At 49.0% G+C, this 20,783-nt stretch overlaps 1 protein-coding gene across 4 annotated transcripts; it reads right to left on the reverse strand.

Moving 5' to 3' along the window:
* Positions 1–445: 445 nt before the first annotated feature.
* On the reverse strand, positions 446–19,789 carry fam234a (family with sequence similarity 234 member A). 4 transcript variants are annotated; one of them, XM_088936239.1, is made up of 14 exons: positions 19,682–19,752; positions 16,192–16,278; positions 11,938–12,022; positions 10,669–11,061; positions 10,047–10,157; positions 9,156–9,341; positions 8,040–8,164; positions 7,336–7,468; positions 6,842–6,971; positions 6,258–6,401; positions 5,547–5,637; positions 4,843–4,995; positions 4,118–4,217; positions 446–3,304 (listed from the first exon to the last, which is right to left on the reverse strand). In XM_088936239.1, the coding sequence occupies exons 4-14, from the start codon at positions 10,925–10,927 to the stop codon at positions 3,099–3,101; spliced, it is 1,638 nt and encodes a 545-aa protein (XP_088792365.1). In that variant the 5' UTR covers positions 10,928–11,061; positions 11,938–12,022; positions 16,192–16,278; positions 19,682–19,752; the 3' UTR covers positions 446–3,098. The 4 variants fall into 4 exon arrangements, with proteins under 4 accessions (XP_088792365.1, XP_088792364.1, XP_088792367.1 ...); XM_088936238.1 differs by lacking the exon at positions 16,192–16,278 and having other exon boundaries at positions 19,682–19,772; XM_088936241.1 differs by lacking the exon at positions 11,938–12,022.
* Positions 19,790–20,783: the final 994 nt, after the last annotated feature.

A 20,783-nucleotide genomic window follows, 5' to 3' on the forward strand; every position in this document is an offset into this window, starting at 1 on the left:
TTAATCCTTTTGCAATTAATCCTGTATTGATTATTGTCTGAACTTCTGTGTACAATTGATAAGCACCCACCTTCTCATTTCAGCTCTAACAGGATACAGCTCCTGTCTGAAAACACTTTGTAAGATCATTGTGTAACGAAACCCTTTATTACAACATGATTGATCTGTCTGCTGGTCTGTGTTCTACATGAGGAGGAGTCTTAGTACGAGTCGCACAAGACTCTCAAGCAGGTCCTTGATCGCCCTGCTCTTGAACTGTGTGCCTCCTGCCTCCTGAACTGTGTTATACTGTGTTGTAAAGGAACTTGGGGTGACTCGCTCAGGATCGAAAGGAGTTATATACTGTATATGAAGATTAAATATACAACACAAGCGTTGCACTAAAAAAAATATATTAACCAATTAAAAAAAGTCAAATGAGAAGGAGGAAAAAAAATAGAAGCAGTAAGTCTTAAATTAAGATTTATTTCAAAATTCATAAAAACATTCACCTGTATTTAAACACCCTGCAAAGCCTTTACATATAGGTACAAATAACTAAGGAAATAAGTCAAATATGCAACCTGAATTATCATTGCCTTCGATTCAAGGCACAGCAGAAGAAGCACTGATCAGTACCGTGTCGGATTCCTACACAGTACTGAAGCTCAATTCCGTGTTGCTAAAAGGCTCATCAGCTGTAGCAACCAAAGAGTCCGACTTCGTAGGTACAACAAAATGTTCTGAGAACCAGGTCAGTGTAAATGCCGAGAATAACTGGCTGTCTGAATTACAACAGTTTTCTGCAGTATTCTACTTTCTGAAAATCAATCGAACTATTGGTTTTATGTTCAAAATGCTGCCCTCAATGGTCTCTAGTATTATGAATTTTTAATATAATGCCTTACAGATTGGGATAATTTGCAGAGGGAGAAAAAGAGTGGATAATGGCATTCTAGAATGCAGTGTTCTCCTATTCAGTGTCCTGTGCCAGATGTATAGATCGGAGATGCATTGTTTTTAAAGCACTGTACAGTACAAGATTGGTACAGTGGTAAGTATTGCTGCCTCGCAGCACTGGGTCATTTCCAGACCTGGGGTACTATCTGCATGGGGTTGGGGGTCCAAAATCTTTCTGGTAGGTTAACTGGCATCTGGGAAAATTGGCCCTTCAGGTGAGCATGTCTGTGTGTGCCCATTGATGGACTGGCGTCCCACCCAGGGCGTACCGTGCCTTGTACTTACTGCCTGCTCGACCCTGAATTGGAAGAAGTGGTTAGAAAATGGGTGCATGTACATGTACAAAACAAATCACTCTTCAAAGTGTTGATGTTCGCTGGTCAGCCATCACCATTCACCCTGCCCCTGAGTCCTGGATGGGCCCGGAAAGGGACTGTTCCTCTGGAATTCGACACTGTGCAGTTGAGATATTTAGACAAAAACTTTTAAGCATCAGCACAAAAGAAATAACATCCAAGCCACATACTGCAGATGCACCTCTTTAAAAAGCCCTTTTCAAATTTATTAGAACAAATATTTCTCTCAATTTCAGAGGGGCAAAAAAAAACAGAAATAGAATTTTACAGTATATGATTCCCCCATCTGGTCTCTTTCAGAGTCTACACACCACTACATCTTTGAAACTCAATATATTGACATTTTCAGAAACAAACTAAATGCATTTTAAAGCAATCCAGCTTTGAAAATCTGTATTTATATTGCTCATTGAATCAAGTAAACAACAGCTTGACTACAACAAATTCTAAACTTTTACAGAACCATTATGTCAAAATAAATAACAGCAAACAGCCATGCAGTGGAACCGTGCTCAGAGAACAGTCTGAGGCCAGCAGGACAGCGTGAAGATTGGTCATCCCTAGAGCTCTACGTGTCTCATATCAACATCTCAGCTGCAGCCCTACGCATTTCTAACAGCTCAACATTTGTCCCATTTCCTCTTCTAACCATCCAGCATTTCCAGAACTCCCAGCCAATGGATTTACATACTAGTACTCTCTAAACCAGTTCTGGAACGCAGTTAAAACCTGTTGTGAGGCAATCGCTGCTTCTTCAAAAGTACACATTCCCCATCCGTTGGGGGCTTTGCTAGTTTGTGCATCATCCTTATTGTTTGATAGCTTTTTGGTATTGCACAAAGATAATATTTATAGATTGCTTCATTTTCATAGCTTTGTACTGTATTAATGTACAGACAGCCATACAAATCACAGTTAGACTGATTACACCGTAAGCAGCGTATAGCATTCAGTATGTCCTGTGGTCCACGCTGGGATTATTCCTGTTGGAGTGACGCAGGTCTGAAAGAGACTGGTTGACAGGGTACAGGGGTGGAGAATCAGGAAGCAAGGAGACATGCCGAGAGTGACCCCAAGCGCTCCTCACCCTCACCAAGTTTCTGGGTTGTACGTCTGCCAAACCAAGACAACACGCACATACACACGAAACCCCTGCAGCCCCTCCAATCAAAACACACACACACACACACACAACAAGAAAACAGCACTGCAGAATATTTCTCTCCCTCTAGAAACAATGGAGCTTTTTGATCCAAATTCAAGAGAAAAAAACATGAAGGTAAAAGGATCGCCAAGGAAAAGTCCTTTGTGGTTCTGAAAAAAAAAAGACTCCAACCGATCAGCAAATCAGTGGATTAACTTGTTCTGCTGGTAAATTTTCTTTGGTATTAGTTTTTTTCCCCCCCCAAGTGCTTCTCCTACAAAGTTTCCTTTCCAACACCTCGGATAGAATATCCACACTTCCAAACACCGCAACCCACCGCAAAGATCTGGACTTGCGGCGGCCATCAGCGTTTGTGCTCTTTAGATCCAAGATGGCCCACTGCCCTGTCCACAACACAGTATAAAGAAAAAATGTACAGTAGCCCGTGTAGCTTTTAAAACGTCTGCAGCTCACTAGAAGACAGGAAGAATCAGCATTAATTGAAAGCCGCTCCCGGCAGCTGAACATCATCGCCCTCTGTGATCAGGGGACACTGGGAAGTCCCGCGACCTGCGCCTGGCTCATCGGCAGGCTCCCCCGGCTCCGACAGGGGCTGTCGGCGTGTTTCGGACGGCCCCGGTAGCGATGGGCGCTCCTCATCAGTTGTCTTGCTTGAAGCGCAGGTTGTTGAAGAAATCCCGGACTTCCTGGTCTCTGCTGGGACCGCCGCCCCCGTGCAGCCAGAGCACCCGGCTCTCCGGGACGTCGTCCTTCAGCTTGCGCTTGGCCAGCGTCACCTCGCCCTGCCCCTCCGGCCCCGTCAGCATCACCAAGCAGGCGTGCCGGCCCTTCTCGAACAGCGCCACTGAAACGAGCCCAAGCCACAGGCGTCCCGGGACAGGGGGCGCCAGGGATCGCGGGTTAGGAAAGCGGTTGGTCTGGGAGCGTGCAACCAGGGCAAGTCCTGTCCGTGCCATCGCAGGAAACAAACTGGCAGTAGAATTCAGTATCGGGCGTATTCTAAGGACTGCAGATGAATGGGGGACGGGAGACTAAAGGCTGTCTAGGATTGGTTAAGACAATGCAACGACCTCTGGGACTACATGTAGACGTACTGTGAAAGGATGACTCTCGGGACAATCGGAATACGGAACGAATCCGGATTGATTTACAGCAGCTGTTTCAAAGACAGCTCAGCTGGCTTTCACCCTCCAGGCTTCGACTGGACAGATCAGTACCCAGTAGAGCCGTCTTCATACCTAACAGGTTTACAACCCATGGGAGCCACTGCAGGAGAGAGGTACTGAATGGGCCTTTTAGCAGCTTATATACGAGTCAGGCGACGTTTCTCAGGGTGATAAGGCACGCATTCAGTAATTCTCCAGTTTCTCTGGCCTTGGTCTCCATCTAATGTTTTGATACTCCAGAACACTTATTCCTGCCATCTGGCCTCTTACACGTCTCCTCTATTCTCTCCCACACAAGACATTCATTTGTACCACATAGTCCACTTAACCCTTTGACTGCTCTACCTTCGCAAAACCCTTCACTGCCTCCCTGCTCAGCTGAGGAGCCGGAGTGCTGGGTGTGCTGGGTGTGTGTGGGAAATCTCACGAACTGAGCCTGGATCTGCAGCTGCCAGGTGGACCGCAGAGAGAGGTCCAGGAGGCACACCTACCCTTGAAGGCCGCGATGGGGTCAGAGGTGCTGCTCTTCTCCAAGAGCGCGTCGGGGTGGGAAGGGTGTAGCATGTACGTGAAGCGTTCCTTCGGGGATGCCTGTCGGATGAAAGAATCGGAGCACAGCGTGAACAGTGAGAATGAGAGAGAGAGAGAGAGAAAGACAAGGGCCGAAGAAGGAGGCTGTCGTGTTCCGGGACGCGCTGCGCCCGGCGAGAGAGGGCAGACCTCGGCACGGACGCCCACGCCCACCTGCGGAGAATGAGCTCCCGGCTGGTGGAGCACTGCGGGCGGGGCTCCCTTCCAGAAAGCAAACGAGACGCGGGTTCCGCACCGGAAGCAGATTCCGGGAAGGGATCTTCGAGCCAAGAGACCCTGCGGCGCCCTGACCTCGGCACAAGCCACCCAGTCGAGGTGCCGAAGCCGACACGCTTCCTTTGGGAAGCCGCTCCGACCAGGACACGACTGTTCTACACACAGGGCGGCTGGCGTCTGGGACAAGCCGTCTGCCGTGCTGCTGAAGTCCTTTCCGCCACTTGCTTCACACACAGGCTTGTTTTTAAGACTCATCTCGGCCCACCTAGCAGAATCCGGATGAGCTTGTGGGTGGGCTTAAAGAAGGCCTCTCTTATATAAGTGGAAGTGGTCAGTTTTTACTGCCCGCTGCAGAGTGGGGGGGGGGGGGGGGCGTCGTGCGGCACCTCGCCCAGGTTGCTGTACTCACAGAGGTGCTGTTCTCCAAGGCCGCGGCTCCCCAGAACACGAACACTGAGTTGTAGCTGAGAGTGTTGACGGAGGCTGGTCTGGGGCTGCCGGCCCAGTGAGCCATCGTCTCTTCCCACAGCACAGCCCCTGAACTCCCGTCCAGGATCAGGACCTAGAACACACAACACACGAACACGCCCGGCAGCTGGACCCTCAGCCCGGACAAGCACGAGGCACGCAGGTCCTTACAGAGGACACCGCAGCTGCACGATCCACACCTCGCTCACAAGAGCCCCAGAAGTCTCTTTGTCGTGTCTTCTCCAAGCTATTTAGACTTTCCACGGTCTGAAAGCTCATCACACTGACTCCCGTTTTTCTTCTAATATAAGTGTATTTGTTATGACAAAAATAACCTAACAAGACGACAAAAAAAAGGGCTCAAATAACAACAAAAAAAATCCCTTTTATGGGAAAAAAAGCTGGCAGAGAATCACATGCCACAGACATAGCCAGAGAGCCTGGGCGTGGATATTTTTAACAGGCAGGGGTGGAGACAGGCCCGTGGTGAGGCCAGCAGCGCTGAGGGGGTGGGGGAAGGGGTTGCAATACCACAGCTCGCCAGCAGATATCGAAAGAGGTGCTCTGCCCGCGCCGTCGGGTTCACGTCTGTTCAGCATGACTTGCAAATCGCCTCGCCTAATTCCGTCTCGTTCCGTCACTGACCTTCTTCATGCCGTGGCCAACGTCCGCTTCAATCACCACATCAGGGGTCTCATCCCTGCTTTCACGGCTGAAGTATCCAAAAGATGGTTCACTAGAAAAAGGAAACGTGGGAAAAGAAAAGGAATGTGTAAACTGGAAATCCAGAGGGGCAGACGCAGAAAATTTTGTTCTGATGAATGCGAGACTCCCTCACAGAGGCGATGTGGCCAAGCCCCAGCATGGTGCCCAGCTGGACGGACTTTCTAGTTACTAATTACTCACCTACAGTGTTTGGCTGAGTAACCTATAAAGAGGATTACATATCCATGCGTTTACACAGCTGTGTATCTTACTAGAGCAGTTCAGGTTCACATTCTTGCTCAGGGGTACAACAGCAGTGTCTCACCTGGGAGCCGAGCCCACAACCCTCCAGTTATGAGTCCAGGACCCTGACCAGTGCTCCACACAGCTGCCCGCAGTGAAGCCCTTCCCCACCCCACAGTGCCCTGACATGCCAGGCTTGTGTCACTAACAGCTCCCTGCGAGGGTAGGCTTGCTCCCTGGCCTCCAAGTGGGTGGTGCAGTGCTGATATTCTCCACCCGAGTGCAAAGGGCATTCTTGGCGCTCTAGTGTCCTTGTTTGTGGCTTCGGTGCAGCGATGCACCAGCGCAGGCATGGCAGAGGGTGGGGTAAAACAGCAGAGGCTCCCCAGTTCCACACGCTGCACCTACCTCAGCACGCCGCTGGCGTTGACCGTCCACTGCGTCTCCAGGCTCTGTCCGTGGATCATCCTGGTCTGCTCCGCGGTCACCAGCAGCAAGTGCGGGACCCCACTCCTCTGCGCCGCCTTCGTGAGGTAGCGCACCGAGCTGGACCTGCAGGGGGCAGTGTCGAGCCGCTCAGCAGGATGCATAGAGCAGCATGCTCCGCCATCCAACACTTTGCCTGTTAATGGCTGCTCAGTGTACAGGGAGGCTTCGGAAATTTCCCCTCCCCCAGAACGGGTGTGGGAGACGAGCTCCGATGCAGGTTAGCACTTCAGTGACTGCATTCTCAAATCACCGCGTCCCAGATCAATCCAGTCATGTTCGCTTTGATCCTACTGCTCTCTTTCTTTCATCTAAGAGGAAGCAGTGGCCTCATGCTGGCATACACCTTTTCTTTTGAACACAACGGTATTAGGTTTTGCAGGCAAAGAAACTAGAACACAAATAAATCAGGGCAAAGACAGCCTTCATGTGCCCCTTTCATGCCGCTACACACAGGAAAATAGCGTTCTGGAGAAAGCCTGCCTCGGTGCTGGCTGGTACCTTACCTGTACACGGGCACACGCCCCCCTGGGCCGGCCTTGGCCTCCCACTGCGAGTCCGTCTTCAGCCTCGTCTCGCTGCCCTTCTCCGCCTGGGCGGCGATGGTCCTCAGCGCGTACCCCTGCACCCCAGATCCTATCACACAGCACAGGGAGCGGGGGAGCAAACAGTCATGCGATAAGGTCAGAAAGCATCACGGAATCATGCCGAGAGAACTCATCTTGCCTGCGATAACTCGGTTATTGTTTAACTGATCACCACGAGCAAAGCTTTTTTTTCTACTAAGCTTTGGCAGGGGGTGAAATAGGTGACACATTACACTAATACAAAAACCCTAAACAAAAGGTGTTTGTTCCTTAAATCAATACCTGCCAGGTCGTGGTTTATTTAATCATCAGACACGAGGTATGCTTTATTTTTCAGTTTGAGAACAGGAAGGCTGGCGTGACAAGATCCTCATGACTGTGCCACTAGTCCAGCCCCGCAGGAGGGTGCTCACCGGTCTGGAGAAGCACGTAGGGGGCGTCCCGTTCTGTCGTGTGTAGGAGGTGTCCCGATACTGCTTCCTGTTCCAGGACCACCTCCGCGCCCATCCCACTGCCTGTTTTACCCGACAGAATGATGGCCTTCGTCTGCGGGGGCACAGAAAGGAAAGGGAGAATCAGGAGAAGGTCTCGGCAGCTGGAGACCGGACACACAGCACACAGGGGAGAGCACGATCGCTCCGCCCGCAGGAGGTGCCCAGGCTTTACTCGTGCTCCTGGTCAGTCCAATTCAGGTAGGACACCCCAGCCCTGCTCACAGGGGCCCCATGAGCCCCAGTATCTTACTCTAGTTGCCCCAGCTGTCATGCTTTCACCTGTGACACAGCTGGAGATTTCACACTAACTGCAAGACTCCGCAGGTCCAACACCATAGGACCAAAATCAATTAAACAGGTTCCATTCGGGAAGAACAGAGTCGGGTAACTGAGAGCTCAGTTGAATTGGACACCTGCAGACCCTGGCTGGGGCATCAGAGCCCTGAGCAAACAGAACCGATCACGTTATCACAGTGTCGACCCGGCCCGGTTGTTCTATGGATGCTAATCTTGCCACTATCAGTACCACGTGCTTCTTTTCAGCAACAGGAGGGAGGGACCCAGCAGCTGCTGGTCTCTCATTCCTGGCCCTCGCCAATCCCCTCCCTCTTCGATTTCATTACCATGTTTTGGGTCACTCCGATCAGGACCACGTCCTGCATCGCGTCCCCATCCAAGTCCGGAGCAGTCAGAACCGGGAGCTGGAGGTCCAGCTCTGGAGGCCCGGGCACGGTCCACAACACCTGTCCTTGAGAGCAGAAACACACAGCATCACAGCGTCGTCCTGCCACACGTCCCTCCCCAGCACTGCCCTGCAGCTCACTGCTCCACACGCGGCCCCTCTGAGCCTCAGAGCTGCTGCCCGGACACTCCGCGCCCTGAAGACGGACGGTAACAGCTGCCAGGAGAAGGCTTCTCGTCTGTCCTCCTGACTTTATTCTCACAAATCAGACGGATGCCGATGGACAGTGAGCTTCCCTCACATCGGTTTTATTAGGAACACAAACGAAGGTTACAAGCGAGGGGCCCCTCTGGCCTGTGGGGCAGCTAGTAGTGTAACAGTGTGGTGTTCTGGCTGCCTTTTCACCGGCGGAGGCTCGGCCCCTCTGGCTGAGGTAGAGAGCCCATGTGTAGTCACTCGCAGTTGTGGTGCTAATACACATTCTCTCGCGGAATTAGCTAGAGAGGGGACAGTTAGAGGGACCTCTAGTGGCACACAGTGGGAAATCCCTTCCCACTGAGATCCTGGGATTAATTAGCTACTTCGACAAACGGCTGATTCTCAAATGGATCCAGAGGAAACTTCAACCACCCTGCTGGGCAGCTGGTTCCACACTCCCCCACGGACTCTTTGCGTAAAGACGCGTCTGAAATTATTACCCTTTATTATTATTATTTTATTATTATTATTATTACCCCCCCCCACTGAAAACGGCGCACGGCAGTAAAAATTCGAGGGCACATTTAAGGCAGCGCAGGAACGTGCCGCAGGACAGAAATGACTGAACCGGAGGCGAGATCAGCAGGTCGCTCGCGATACAAAGTTAAAAGCAAAATAATCTTGTCACATAATCAGCAGGTTGTGTGGTTTCAGTCTGCTCACATTACACTGAAAGGGACAGCAGCTGATCCAGACAAATAAAAGGAACCTTTTACATCGCTGTCCAGTGTTTGACTCGGCAGGAGGGGTGAGAAACCCCCTTGCTCGTGCGGACCTCAGCGCAGCCCAGGCGCCCTACCTCGGTGCTGGTCGATGGCCGTCAGGAAGCTGGAGTGCGAAACCAGGCAGCCTGCCGTGTCCAGCCCCCCCAGCCCCCCCACGCCACACTGCGCCCACCGCAGCTCCGCCTCCAGGGGGAGCTCCCACAGCGGGCTGCCGTTTGTCCCCGACGCCGCGGCCAAGAACACGCAAGGGGAGGACAGATCTGCAACACACACACACACAAGGACCATGGGAGCAGCGGTCAGAACACAGGTCAGGGACAGCGTGCTGTCTGGAAGCGGGCACATCGGTGAGTTAAGGAGAAAATAAGCCGCCATGTGGCCGCTCAGCTGACACGGCTAGCGATCGCCCTGCTGAAGGCACTAGCTTGGAGGCGAAATGAGGAAACTGATATTTCCCACAGCTCCTGTTCCACACCTGGCATTGGTTCGGTGTGGCTGGGTGAGCCAGGCTCTAGCACAGGGTCTCGCAGTACTGGGCTCGGAGTAACCCGGGCCCTCTCCATTCTGGGGTCTCGCAGTGCACAGAGAAGGCACAGGGATACTCTATCCGTTGGAGAATCACATGACTGCTGACTTTGTAAAGGGGGCAAGACAGCTTACTGATTTTCTGACCTTTAACTGTACTTTTTTTTTGCAATAACCCAGAGACAGACACACCTGTTTACTGACATTGCTGATGCACTGGGAGGCCCCCGGTGAGTCTACTGCTGTGGGAACAATTCTATTGTCTAGAGTTCTAAACAATTCTACTGCAAACACAGCGGCTGCTCACGCGCTGCGCGTCCTCTCTCGCTACATTCTCACATCGGAAATAACCTGTCTCTTTCTAAGCAAGCGCTCCAATCCAAACAACTCGTTTTGCGTTGTACATTCACAGAGAGAGAGAGAAGGGGTTTTTTTCTTACTCTTATCGCTGCACGTTGTATTCAGGCTGCCAGTCGAGTCCTTGTAGGCAAAAACCACATCCATAACTTTGTCTCTGTTGACATCCATTATTGCCAGAAAGTTGTACGCTCCTTTTTAAGGCAAAAAAGATGCATTTCAGACAGAGAACAACACATAGAAGCCCCTTTTGCACAGAAAGCTACTCAAGATGACATGAGCAGACTGTGGCTCTCATAAATCACCAGCACCTAAGCTCGGTTCTGGAGAGCAACAGTGAGTAGCCTTTCAGTCCCAGCAGGCCATGTTGACCTCACTGAACCAATCAGTGGCCTAATTAGTCAATTAGGCTCACTTGATCTTTGATACAGTTAAACACCCCTGTGGAACCTGAGGGATGCACGACCAGGACGGAGACAACAGGCGTGGACAAGCACACTTTCAACACAAAATGCCAACCAGCAGAAATCCACTGCTGGAGCATCAGCGATCCGCACTCGCCCTCGCCCTCGCCCTCGCCCACGCCCACGCCCACGCCCACGCCCACGCCCACGCCCACGCCCACGCCCTCGCACACGCCCTCGCACACGCCCTCGCACACGCCCTCGCACACGCACGCAGGCGCGCGCTGTCCTCGCGGCTCACCAGCGTCGGCGAAGGTCCTGTTCCAGGTGCGGAGCGAGACGGCCCGCACGGGGCAGGGGATGATGAAGGAGAAGGCGAAGACGATGGTGAGGCAGAGGAAGAGTGAGAGGAAGAAGGCAGCCGTGCGCCAGTGGGACAGGCGCGAGAGGCCCGAGCCGCCCCGGCAGCCCCCCTGCTTCTTCTGGGGGGCCGGCGGGCCCTCCCTCTCCTCCTCCTTCAGGGGCTGAGCCTCGGCCACGCTGCTGGCGCTGTCCGACATCTTCTCAGCGCATCACAGCCGCAGGAGCTGCGCAGGGCGTCCGGGGAAGAGCCAGGCACTCGGGAGTACAGCTCCGTCTGCTGCCCCCTGCAGGTCTCAGCCTCGCGTGCGGAAACAGCAGCTTGACGTGATTACTGAGAACAGGGGCAAAGAGAACACAGAAAAAGCAAAGCTTTTCAAAGCAAAGCTTCAACAGAGATATAAGAACGCCTGGAGTAATTGAGAAGGTTTTTAAGTACCATATCCCAGCTGCATTCCAGGAGCTCCTTCAGAAATGCTGGACTTACAGTACAGGACGCCTCACCTTCAGAGGCACAGCCAGCTTTGGGAATTGGATATACACATTTTCCTTCTTGTGACAAACCGCTGCATTAGTGGTATATAAGAATACAAATACTACTGTACGTATAAAAGTGTCTTTGGGATCTGATGGCCCTATTTTTTCATTTTAATATTTTAATATTCAGTCCTGTGATCCAGAGCCAAACCAGCCCCCTCCCAAGCCCTGACCAGCCTGTGTGCAGCTCGGCTGCTCTCCACTGGATGTGGTCTCCCTTGAACTGCGAAGATGGTCACGAAAAAGTCTCCTCATTACCCCTCCTTGCTGGTCCCTGTGTACGATTCCTAGGCACATCAGGTGTAAAGGTGTGCATGCCCATATCTCCCAGTGGGGAAGAAATGGTAAAGGTCCTGCACCACTTCTGCAGGACGCAACTGTGTTTGCACATGACCTCCAGACACCTTGAAGACGCCACACGGACGCCAGAGCAGAAATCACACTTCATATTCCTCCTTACACCAGGAAGCACTTCAGAGTGTCTGCGGTTTAAAGCGTGCAGCTACTGTGTACTCCAGAACACAGCCATGCTCGGATCAGCCAGCGTGTTGTCCTCAGGGAGCAAAACAGCAAAGGGGTGATTATCTCTGTGGGATCTGTGTGTAATTTCAGGTCAGGTGGTGTAGTATCCTACACCTGCGGGGCAAATGGCACAGACAGCCCTGTGACTCACCTCGGAACAGCCGCCAGCTGAGCGAGGTGGGGATTAATTCCAGGCCGTGGCAGGTCAGCCGTGGCAAGTGTGAAAGAAAGCAGCCCTGCACACAGGAAGAAAAACATGAGACCGTTCTCCATATCAGGGTCGAAATACAGCCTGTGAGGAAGACAGGACCCGATCCCGGTGCCAGACAGAAAGCTGAAGCAGGGGAACTGCACTCTGGTGTCTTTTAGATGTCGTCAAATGAGAAACACACAAAAAGGAAAACTTCAGATCAGAAATTTGCAGGACAGAGCCTGAACAAACTGATCCAGGAATCACTACAGTCGCATACAGCCGAGTATAAACCAAAGGTCTGTAACACAACAAGCTTCTACTCCAGCTGAGGCCTGGTAAGGCGAATGATCAGGCAGGAATGTGTGTAGATCTCACCGATTTACTGACTGCTGTTGATGACGGACAGTTTTACAACCTGGTTGTGACCAACTACTGCATCTCCTGGTGTTATCTCCCATCATTAGGGTCATGAGTAAAGACCAAATCAAGTCTGCACAGACTCTGCTACTGAGCCCTCTGCATTCAGGCTGTATGATCTCTGCGTAATGTCACAGTATTTTGATCTATAATCGTGTAATAAAAATGTCTGTTTCTCCCAATACCCACATTTTCCCAAGCTCAACTATTTTAAGTACAGTGCCTCCCCTTTTTTACGATGTTCTTTATCAAGTTCAACAGGAACTATCAAAAGTGCGCAGGCAGCCATAACGTTCAACACTTACTGCAACCCGGGCCTGCAAAGCGCAAATCAGCTGCCCTACAAGAATTACACAAGGCTGAAAAGGCGTGATCTCAACAGCACTCGAGTAGAGAAAGTATTTCATCGTCATGCCCGGTAAACAGAAAGGTAAAATGGCCACAATGCATGCCTGTGGAAGAGGGAAAAGGGAGTGCTGAGACTGTTACTGAACAGCCGATACGTATTGTTCACCCTTCTTCAGTCGGATGGCCCGAGACGCTCCTGTGTTATTTAAAGCACAGCCTCGGGTGCCACAGCTCAGGGCTGAATGAGCTGCAGCTCCCTAGGCTGAAGCCACCCAGAGCACCCTTCTGCTCTGGAGCAAGTCTCCAGCTGGCGGAACACTCCAGCTCCACACTTGCCCTTTAAGATTAAAGGCGACAGAGACAGCTTGTGCAGCAGACAGGAACCATGTGCCCTGCTTGTTCTACATCTCCTTTTAAAGGAGATGCTGGGTTTTGCTTCCCGGGGATCTGGCAATTTAAGAGCTGGAAAATGGCCTGGAGGCTGAAAGAAGATGCTTACTGTTGGTAGCGGCGCCACTGGGAATTACTGTAGGTAGGTGATAGGTGTGGTTCAAATTGCTCTTGCCGTCTTGAAAAGAGAAAGCCGACACTGAATATGCCTCTGCACAAAGCCATTCATGCCTACCAATGCGCAAACAGAAAGACTGCACAGACACGCAGAGCACCTGGGAGCTGGAAACTGCAATAAACCCTCCTGCGCCCCTCCGCTATCCCGGAACGCAGCACGCCCCCTGGGCTGGAGGAAATTATGCAACTGCCAGGCGGATATTACTTCTAAAAAAATAAAAACATCGTAAAACCCGAGCACAGGCAGGGAGGAACGGACGAGGCCGACCACAGCTGGTAATTTTCCACAACAGTAAAGCAGCCAAGAAGAATAAAAGACTTGGTCGGGTGATGAACAAAGCCTCCTTGAACACTGGCTGCAGCTCTCAGCACGGCTCAGTCACAGCGCGTCTGTCTGGCCCTACCCTTGCACTGCCTGCGCTAAGGAAGACTGATGTCCTCGATTAGCAGGGGGCTAGGAGCTCGCCAGCCCTCGGCTGTGCCGTTAGTGCCGAACGCTCCCCCCCTTTTCTCTGTTAGAGACGCTGACACCAGCCACAGCAGGGCTCCGTTTCAATTCAATTCGATTGATTTTTATATAGCGCCTTTCACAACAAGGTTGCCCCAAGGCGCTTAACAACGCAAGTGACCATACGGTACATGTTGTGAATACAGAACAGAAAAGACCAGAAGACAACAGAGGAGAGGAACCAAAAACCAAACCAAAAAAAAACCCTCTAGGGGTCTAGGGGTCCCCTTCCCCACCCTGCTGAGATGGCGAGACCTCATTCTCTATCCTTGCAGCTGCTCGGCCCACAAAAACACAATGCGTACCCCCCACACATCCCAAATTATCCGTCGCCTCCTCACTTCCCACCACCGCACGTACTTCATCCCTCCCAGCCCCTCCCAGCGGAGCAGCGGAGCACACAGGGCACAGCAAAATCTGCCTGCTGGCAAAGAGACACCCAACACTCAGCCGTCTGGAGTCGAGCGCCCTGCCTTCCTCACTCTTCCAAGCACACAAACAAACAGATCGCCCACAGAGCAGACGGAGGCCGGCGGCCCCGGAGGCGTTTTGCCTGACGTGAACCTGCTACTGAATTGTTCCCACATGTTGTGGAATGGGCTGGCATCCCCACCCAGTCACAGGATTGTACCACTGTGCACACCGGAGGGGGGGGGGGGGGGGGGGTGGAGAGGGATACCTCATAGCTCCCCTAGTATTCAGCAGTTAGTCTAACTTAAACAAAGGCATCTGATCTACTGTATAAGGTATAATGTGACCCCCCCCCACCAACCCATAAACAGTCCACAGTTATCTTGTCGCAATGGCTAGAGAAGAGCAAAGCTGGAGGACAGAAGCTAGGGCCTAGTTAGTCCTCAGTCAGCACCTTTTCACCCTGCCTAGAATTAACCACGTCTGCACCACACTCGGACCCGAGCCAGTATAAGAATATCGCTACCCCACGGATGGTAATGTACAGCTCTGTATCCTCACTCTCTTTTAATGTGAAAACATTAAATTATCCACCTAAAATTGCCATAGCAGACAATTTTGTCGTATAATTCCTATGGTACATTCTGCTATACATATAGAACACATTTTACAAAACACATTAGATGCATAAATAAAGCTTGCATATCTAGAATATTATTTATCTATAGTCATTTTATATTATATATTTGTAACATATCCAGTACATTAGATGTGTTTGTATTCTTATATGTTGCAAAATATATCCTGGTTTCTTTCAAGAAATGGTTGGATCGGAGTCTTGGATCGGGTGGCAACAAAACACCAGACGAGCTTGATCAACACTGCAGCTATTCCAGTCCCCCATTATACCAACATGAGGGTCTCCCATGTCCTTTGTGTCTTTATACATAACAGAAAGGCTGTGGTGTGAGCTGCCAATCCAAGCCACTTGGCAGACACACGGTGTCGAACTTTACATTATCTCATTCCCAACAACATAATCAACACAACTGCAACCTTAAATTATCTCATTCTCAACATAATCAGCAGACTTCCAAAAGGGGCGCCTGAACAGTACTTTGAAATGATACTTCAGAGACTGAAACGACTGTGACAGTAGCATCAACATCACATTTTGTACAGTGTCTACATAAAGCTTTGCTTACTGAGTCAACAGAAATCACCTGTAAAGAACAAATACCCTTCATTTCAACCAACCTCTGCTCTAAAATCAACACTTATTCTCAACTAGTACTTTAGTCTCCCTGGTCATAACCAATTTCTTAACCCACCTCAGGAAAGCGCTACAGTACCAGTACAAATGACATGTGGAAGTATTCAGCTTGTGGAGGCTGTAATGATAGGTACTACGGTTTTTATTCTTCCCCACAGTCTGTCTCTGCGACGATGTGCCTGAGGGTTGCTTTCCACTCGGGATTCACAAGTCGCCCCCGTGGAGACACTGCGGAAAACACGGAAGGCGACATTGGGCGCTGAATAGTCATTGCCTTGAATTAGCCTGAGTGACTGTTTCCATGCGCCGGCCTCAGTGCCCGAGACTCATCCTGGTGCCCTCAGCTTCCTTTCCAGAGTCACAAGGAAGCAGCACACATGGGTCATTGCCTTGTACAATCTCCTGGCGACAGCAAGTTTCCTATCACAGGGGAATAAATTACTTTCCACACACCTACAGTACAGAACCTAGGCAGCTAATGGATAATGTAGTTAAATATCAACCTTTAAGTGCTGAGAGAATACTAAAATATTCCTAACAGACGCCCTGAAGCTAAATCACCTGTCCTACAATCAAAGAGCAGCCTTTATTTTAAGCACTATTTTTTGTATATTATTGTGATCAGGGCAGGAGTCAGCTGAATTCCACCAAAAGTTGGAAACATCTTAGTAAGACTCGATGGTCTTACCCAGAAGGTTTAGAACAATGGTTATCATCTGACAGCATCCATCCAGCTGTCCTTGGGCCAGGTACCAAGCAAACAAGGAGAAACACCCTGAAAATCAAAGATAAAGTGGTTTACGCTAATTAACTGTAAATCATTCAGGCCGTCATACTGAAGAATGAACATTCAATAGTGATGGTCCATTCCCTTTGAGGTCATTAAGACAGCCTCCTTGAGAACTGATCACAGCATAAAGACAGGGGAAGAGAATGAGAAGATGAAGAAAGAGATATGAGCCAACAAAGAAAGAGCCATCCTCCTCCTTTTCTTCAGGAGCTGAGCCATTGGAGAAATCCTTTTTCTAATCCATCTAGGAACCAGGTTCTGTCTAGGAAACTCGAGCATTATCGTAAGAGCGCTTGTGGTCTTTGTTTATTTTAGAAAGTTCTGATTTCCTAAGTTGTGGAATTCTCTGGCTAAAAATGTTCTCCCCTATTTTAGTGAGACATTGCTAGAATAGGAAAAATAGCTCTCATTCATTACTGGGCAGCCGTCTTTTTTTATACAGGGAGATTTACTCCTGGATTAGAAACATTTTTCTTAGGATGTGGGTTCTGTCTAGTCAGCCTGCCCTGGTTTTTCGTGGTGTATTTAGAGAAGCTGAATTCAGGAATTCTCTAGGTCAGCAGTAAATAGGACTCTGGAACCCCACAGATCGTAAATATCTGTATGAGGTGTGTGCTATATACAGTAGTTGTACTTCCTTTTCTTGTTAATAAATATTTCGTCCTGTCTATGCTTGTGCCCGATTTTAATATCATCATAAGAGCTGTAGTGGAGAGTTAAAACACACATTTTGTGTAACACTAGATTATATCCTGCTTCATACAGATATGTGCAGTCCAATGTATAGCAAGTAAACGAACCGTATACATCTTTTATAGATTCAGTTCCCAAAGTATATGGCGAGAATGCATAAAAACAGAAAATGTTACAAAAATCATTCAAGCTGCAAATAAATATTAAACTGGCTATACACTGGCGTGCCATAGCACTATAACCTTTTTATGACGTAGGAGCAACGAAAAGCAGATGTTATCAACGACTTTCTGACCCAGGTCAAGTACACTTCTCCTTTCTCAGGTACAACCTTCGCGGAAGTGTCAGAACTTGGCGTGCGGCCCAGACCCGGGCGGCTGTTGTAGAATTCTGTAAACCACCGCGTTAGGACTGTCAGACGGCACCGGTTTTGCATCGGTTTCTAAGAGACGTGTGCGCTGACCGATCGGAGGTACCGAGTGGGCGTCACTTATCCGGTCAGAAATAATCAACACAATTTGCAAACGTTACAGAGCCAAGCATAAGAATGGCGACTAATAGTAATTTTAAGTCCACGGTAAACTAGGTCGCGTATTGAACGCTTTCAGAAGCAAACCCCCCTGTTTATTCTACAGTAATTTTCACGTTAAGCTTACTACGTTAGGGCAATTTATTTTGCTGCGAGACACTCAATAGGTTACGTCCCCAGACACCCCCGTTAACAGCAATGCACTTGTCATGGAGCATGACAAGACAGCGAACTACCCCTTCATTGTCCGCTTGTGCAAAACAACTCTCTCCGGGCGACCCGCCGTCCCTGAATCTCCGTGGCGCTGACCTGTTCAGAACCGTTCTGGAACAGCTGGCCTCGGTTCGACCCAAAACCCCCCCGAAAAGGCCGAACAAAGCAGTCTAAGAATAAACGGGAGTGTGATTCACAGGCAGGTTACCCATCGGAAAAAATCTAGGTTCCAAATCTAGGACTGCAGAATTGCAACTTACCCATTTAAAAAAAAAAACATAGTTTACAGTGTTTTGGTTTCTCGTTACAGATCATTGTCTTATGACTTTGCATTAGGAGCTTTTGTGTACATGTACATATTGATAATTGCTATTGCTATTTACAAAATACTACGGTATGTTTTCATTTCTTCGTCTGGGATTAATATTTGCAACTCCGAAAAAGCATAATCCACTCGTGCTGGAAAGGAGAAATAACAATTTTCCAGGTTGGTGTTGTGTGTGGCGAATTATTAAAATTTTGCTAAAGTGGTTGGTGGTAGGTTGGTCCCTTTTCAGGTCACACGGGCCCGTGAGGAATGGGGGGCAAGGGGCCACCATTTTTCTCCACCATCCGACACTGGAGGTGGAGGTGATGTGGTCAGCATCACGCTCTGGCCGGCCTGTTACCCCCAGAAGGATTAACCCCCTGTACTGAGTGGAACTGGGAGCCGTCTGGAAGGAATTAGAGCTACCTCACTGGTCCCTACGTGGGATTGAACCCGGGACCTTCCAGTCAGGAGCTAGACGCCCTTGCCGTCTGAGCCACCACGGCTCCAAAGCGGCTGGTGGAGAGGAGTTTAAATATATGTGTGCATGTGATTTTAGTAATGCTGTGCTTGGTTCGGTATTTCATCAGTCCATGATGCAAGTCGCGTTCACTGTAACAGTGCATCGTACCAGCAGGAGGTGGAAATGGGGGTCCATACCTTAGTGTAATAAGGTTTTATTGTTTTTACATAGCAAGGCATCAAGCTGTAAGTCCTTACTTTTTGAAATCTCAATTAGTTCTAGCTAATAGCTTGCCTGTGTTTAAGCAGTCGTGTAAAATCAGATTTCAATCTGGATACCTATTCTTTTTTTTTTAATTATATAACATTATACCAGGTATTTTCATTGATCGAGCATGAAGAAAAGTCAGAAGTCAGAACTCACTTCTCAAGGGTACTTTAATCAAAACTTATCCCCAAAAGCCGTGATCTAAGGACTCAATAAGGAGCTAGACCTATAACTTATTTTCTTATTCGTTAGAAATAGCGTAATAATAGGGCGCGCTTGACTTGACAGGTATCGTTACAAGGGCGACTAACAGTAGGTGTGACACAACTTAAGAAGCCTTTCTGACGAAACTTTGTTTCCGGCGAAAAAAATAAACTTCTTGTCGGGGCGTAAAGTAATATGTAAAACCCACAGTGTGACCAAAGTTCCCGAGAAGTTCGTTTTTTAACGAATTCCTTTAAGGTTTATGAGGAAAGGAGCAATCACAGCCTTTCGAATGACTAATCGTGTGAAACAGGTTTTCTGTTCCGAGCTATTTAAGGATCTAGTTCAGCATGTGATTCCCGTCTTAGATTAACTGTACACGCATCCGGACTCCGATGTCGGAGTAGCCATGGGAAAAAAAATATTGCAGCTAAGCGTGCAAAAAAAAATAAAAATAAAACCCGAGTGGTTTCCGTAGACAGCAAAGACATATAACCGGATTTTAAATCGGTGTGTACAAGCCTACCCCGAGCTGTTTTAATATCTAGTTATCTAAGGAATCACACGCTTACCTACTGTTCAGCAGATTATGAAAGGACAAGTTAAAAAGGCAGTTAATAACGAGACGACGGAAGGCTACGAACTCGCGATCGATAAACGCGTTAAACAACGGAACTCAAAACGGCTCAACGCGTAAATGACAGACTCTTACTGTTAAAAGGCTCCGATCCCCGTAGACGTTTCCAGGCTGCCTGACAAAAACCCAGCTGCATAAACAACACAGCCTTATTTCTACAGGTTCAAGCCCCGCCCATGGGTGCGGTCCCGGGGCACCCTGGGTGATGTAGTTTACAGGCCTGCGTTACCTAATCTTCCATAACTCATTTCCTACTGTACCTAACTAACCTCTCTATCTAGCAAAGGGCCACGGGAGAGGCCGGAGCCTATCCCAGCAAGCGACGGGCGCAGAGCAGGATACACCCTGGACGGGATACAGGCGCAGGGATACAGGACACAGGCAGACACAGGCCACTGTCCCGAGAAACTAGCCAGCCTAGATACTGTCTTACAGATAAAGTTAAAGACATTTCATTTAAGATCGTTCATAGATTTTATCCTGTTAAATTGACACTTTCTAGATTTAAACACGAACAAGATGACTTATGTGTATTTTGTAATAATGAGAAGGAATCTTTGCTGCATTTGTTTGCTAACTGCATATAAACAAAACTGTTTTGGATAGATTTGCGAAACGTTATCGTTAAACATGTTAAGGTAACTGTTAAATTGAAAGATTTTGATGTTATTTTATATTCTGTTAGATCTGATTTGGATAAAGGATATGTTTTTATTATTAATCTGTTAATTGTTTTGGCTAAATACTTCATCCACAAAAGTAAATGGTCTAATACTGCTCCCTCTATTCATGCTTTTAAAGTTGAATTCTTTTTTATTTAAATGCTATTAGAAATTTAAAGAATCAAAAGGCAAGACATGCAATGGGAATATGGAAAAAGTATAATTTTTAGTTTTTACAGTCGTGAATTCCTCTGGCTGTGAAGTGTTTATTTCTGTCTCCTTTTTTTTTTGTATTTCTGGTGTTTAAATAAAACATTATTTTAAACAAAGAAGCAGCTAGCCAGCCAACCAGCATGTCTTTCCACTGTGGGAGGAAATCCTTGCGCACGCAGGGAGAGCATGCAAACTCCACACAGACAGCACCCCGGTGACTAACCCAGGGATCCAGCGCTGCCAGACAGCCATGCAAACCACCGTACCACCCCTATAACGAAGGATAATTGTTTAAGAAAAGT

The sequence above is a fragment of the Atractosteus spatula genome, chromosome 18 (assembly GCF_055471065.1).
Source record: "Atractosteus spatula isolate fAtrSpa1 chromosome 18, fAtrSpa1.hap1, whole genome shotgun sequence".
Classification (NCBI taxonomy): domain Eukaryota; kingdom Metazoa; phylum Chordata; class Actinopteri; order Semionotiformes; family Lepisosteidae; genus Atractosteus; species Atractosteus spatula.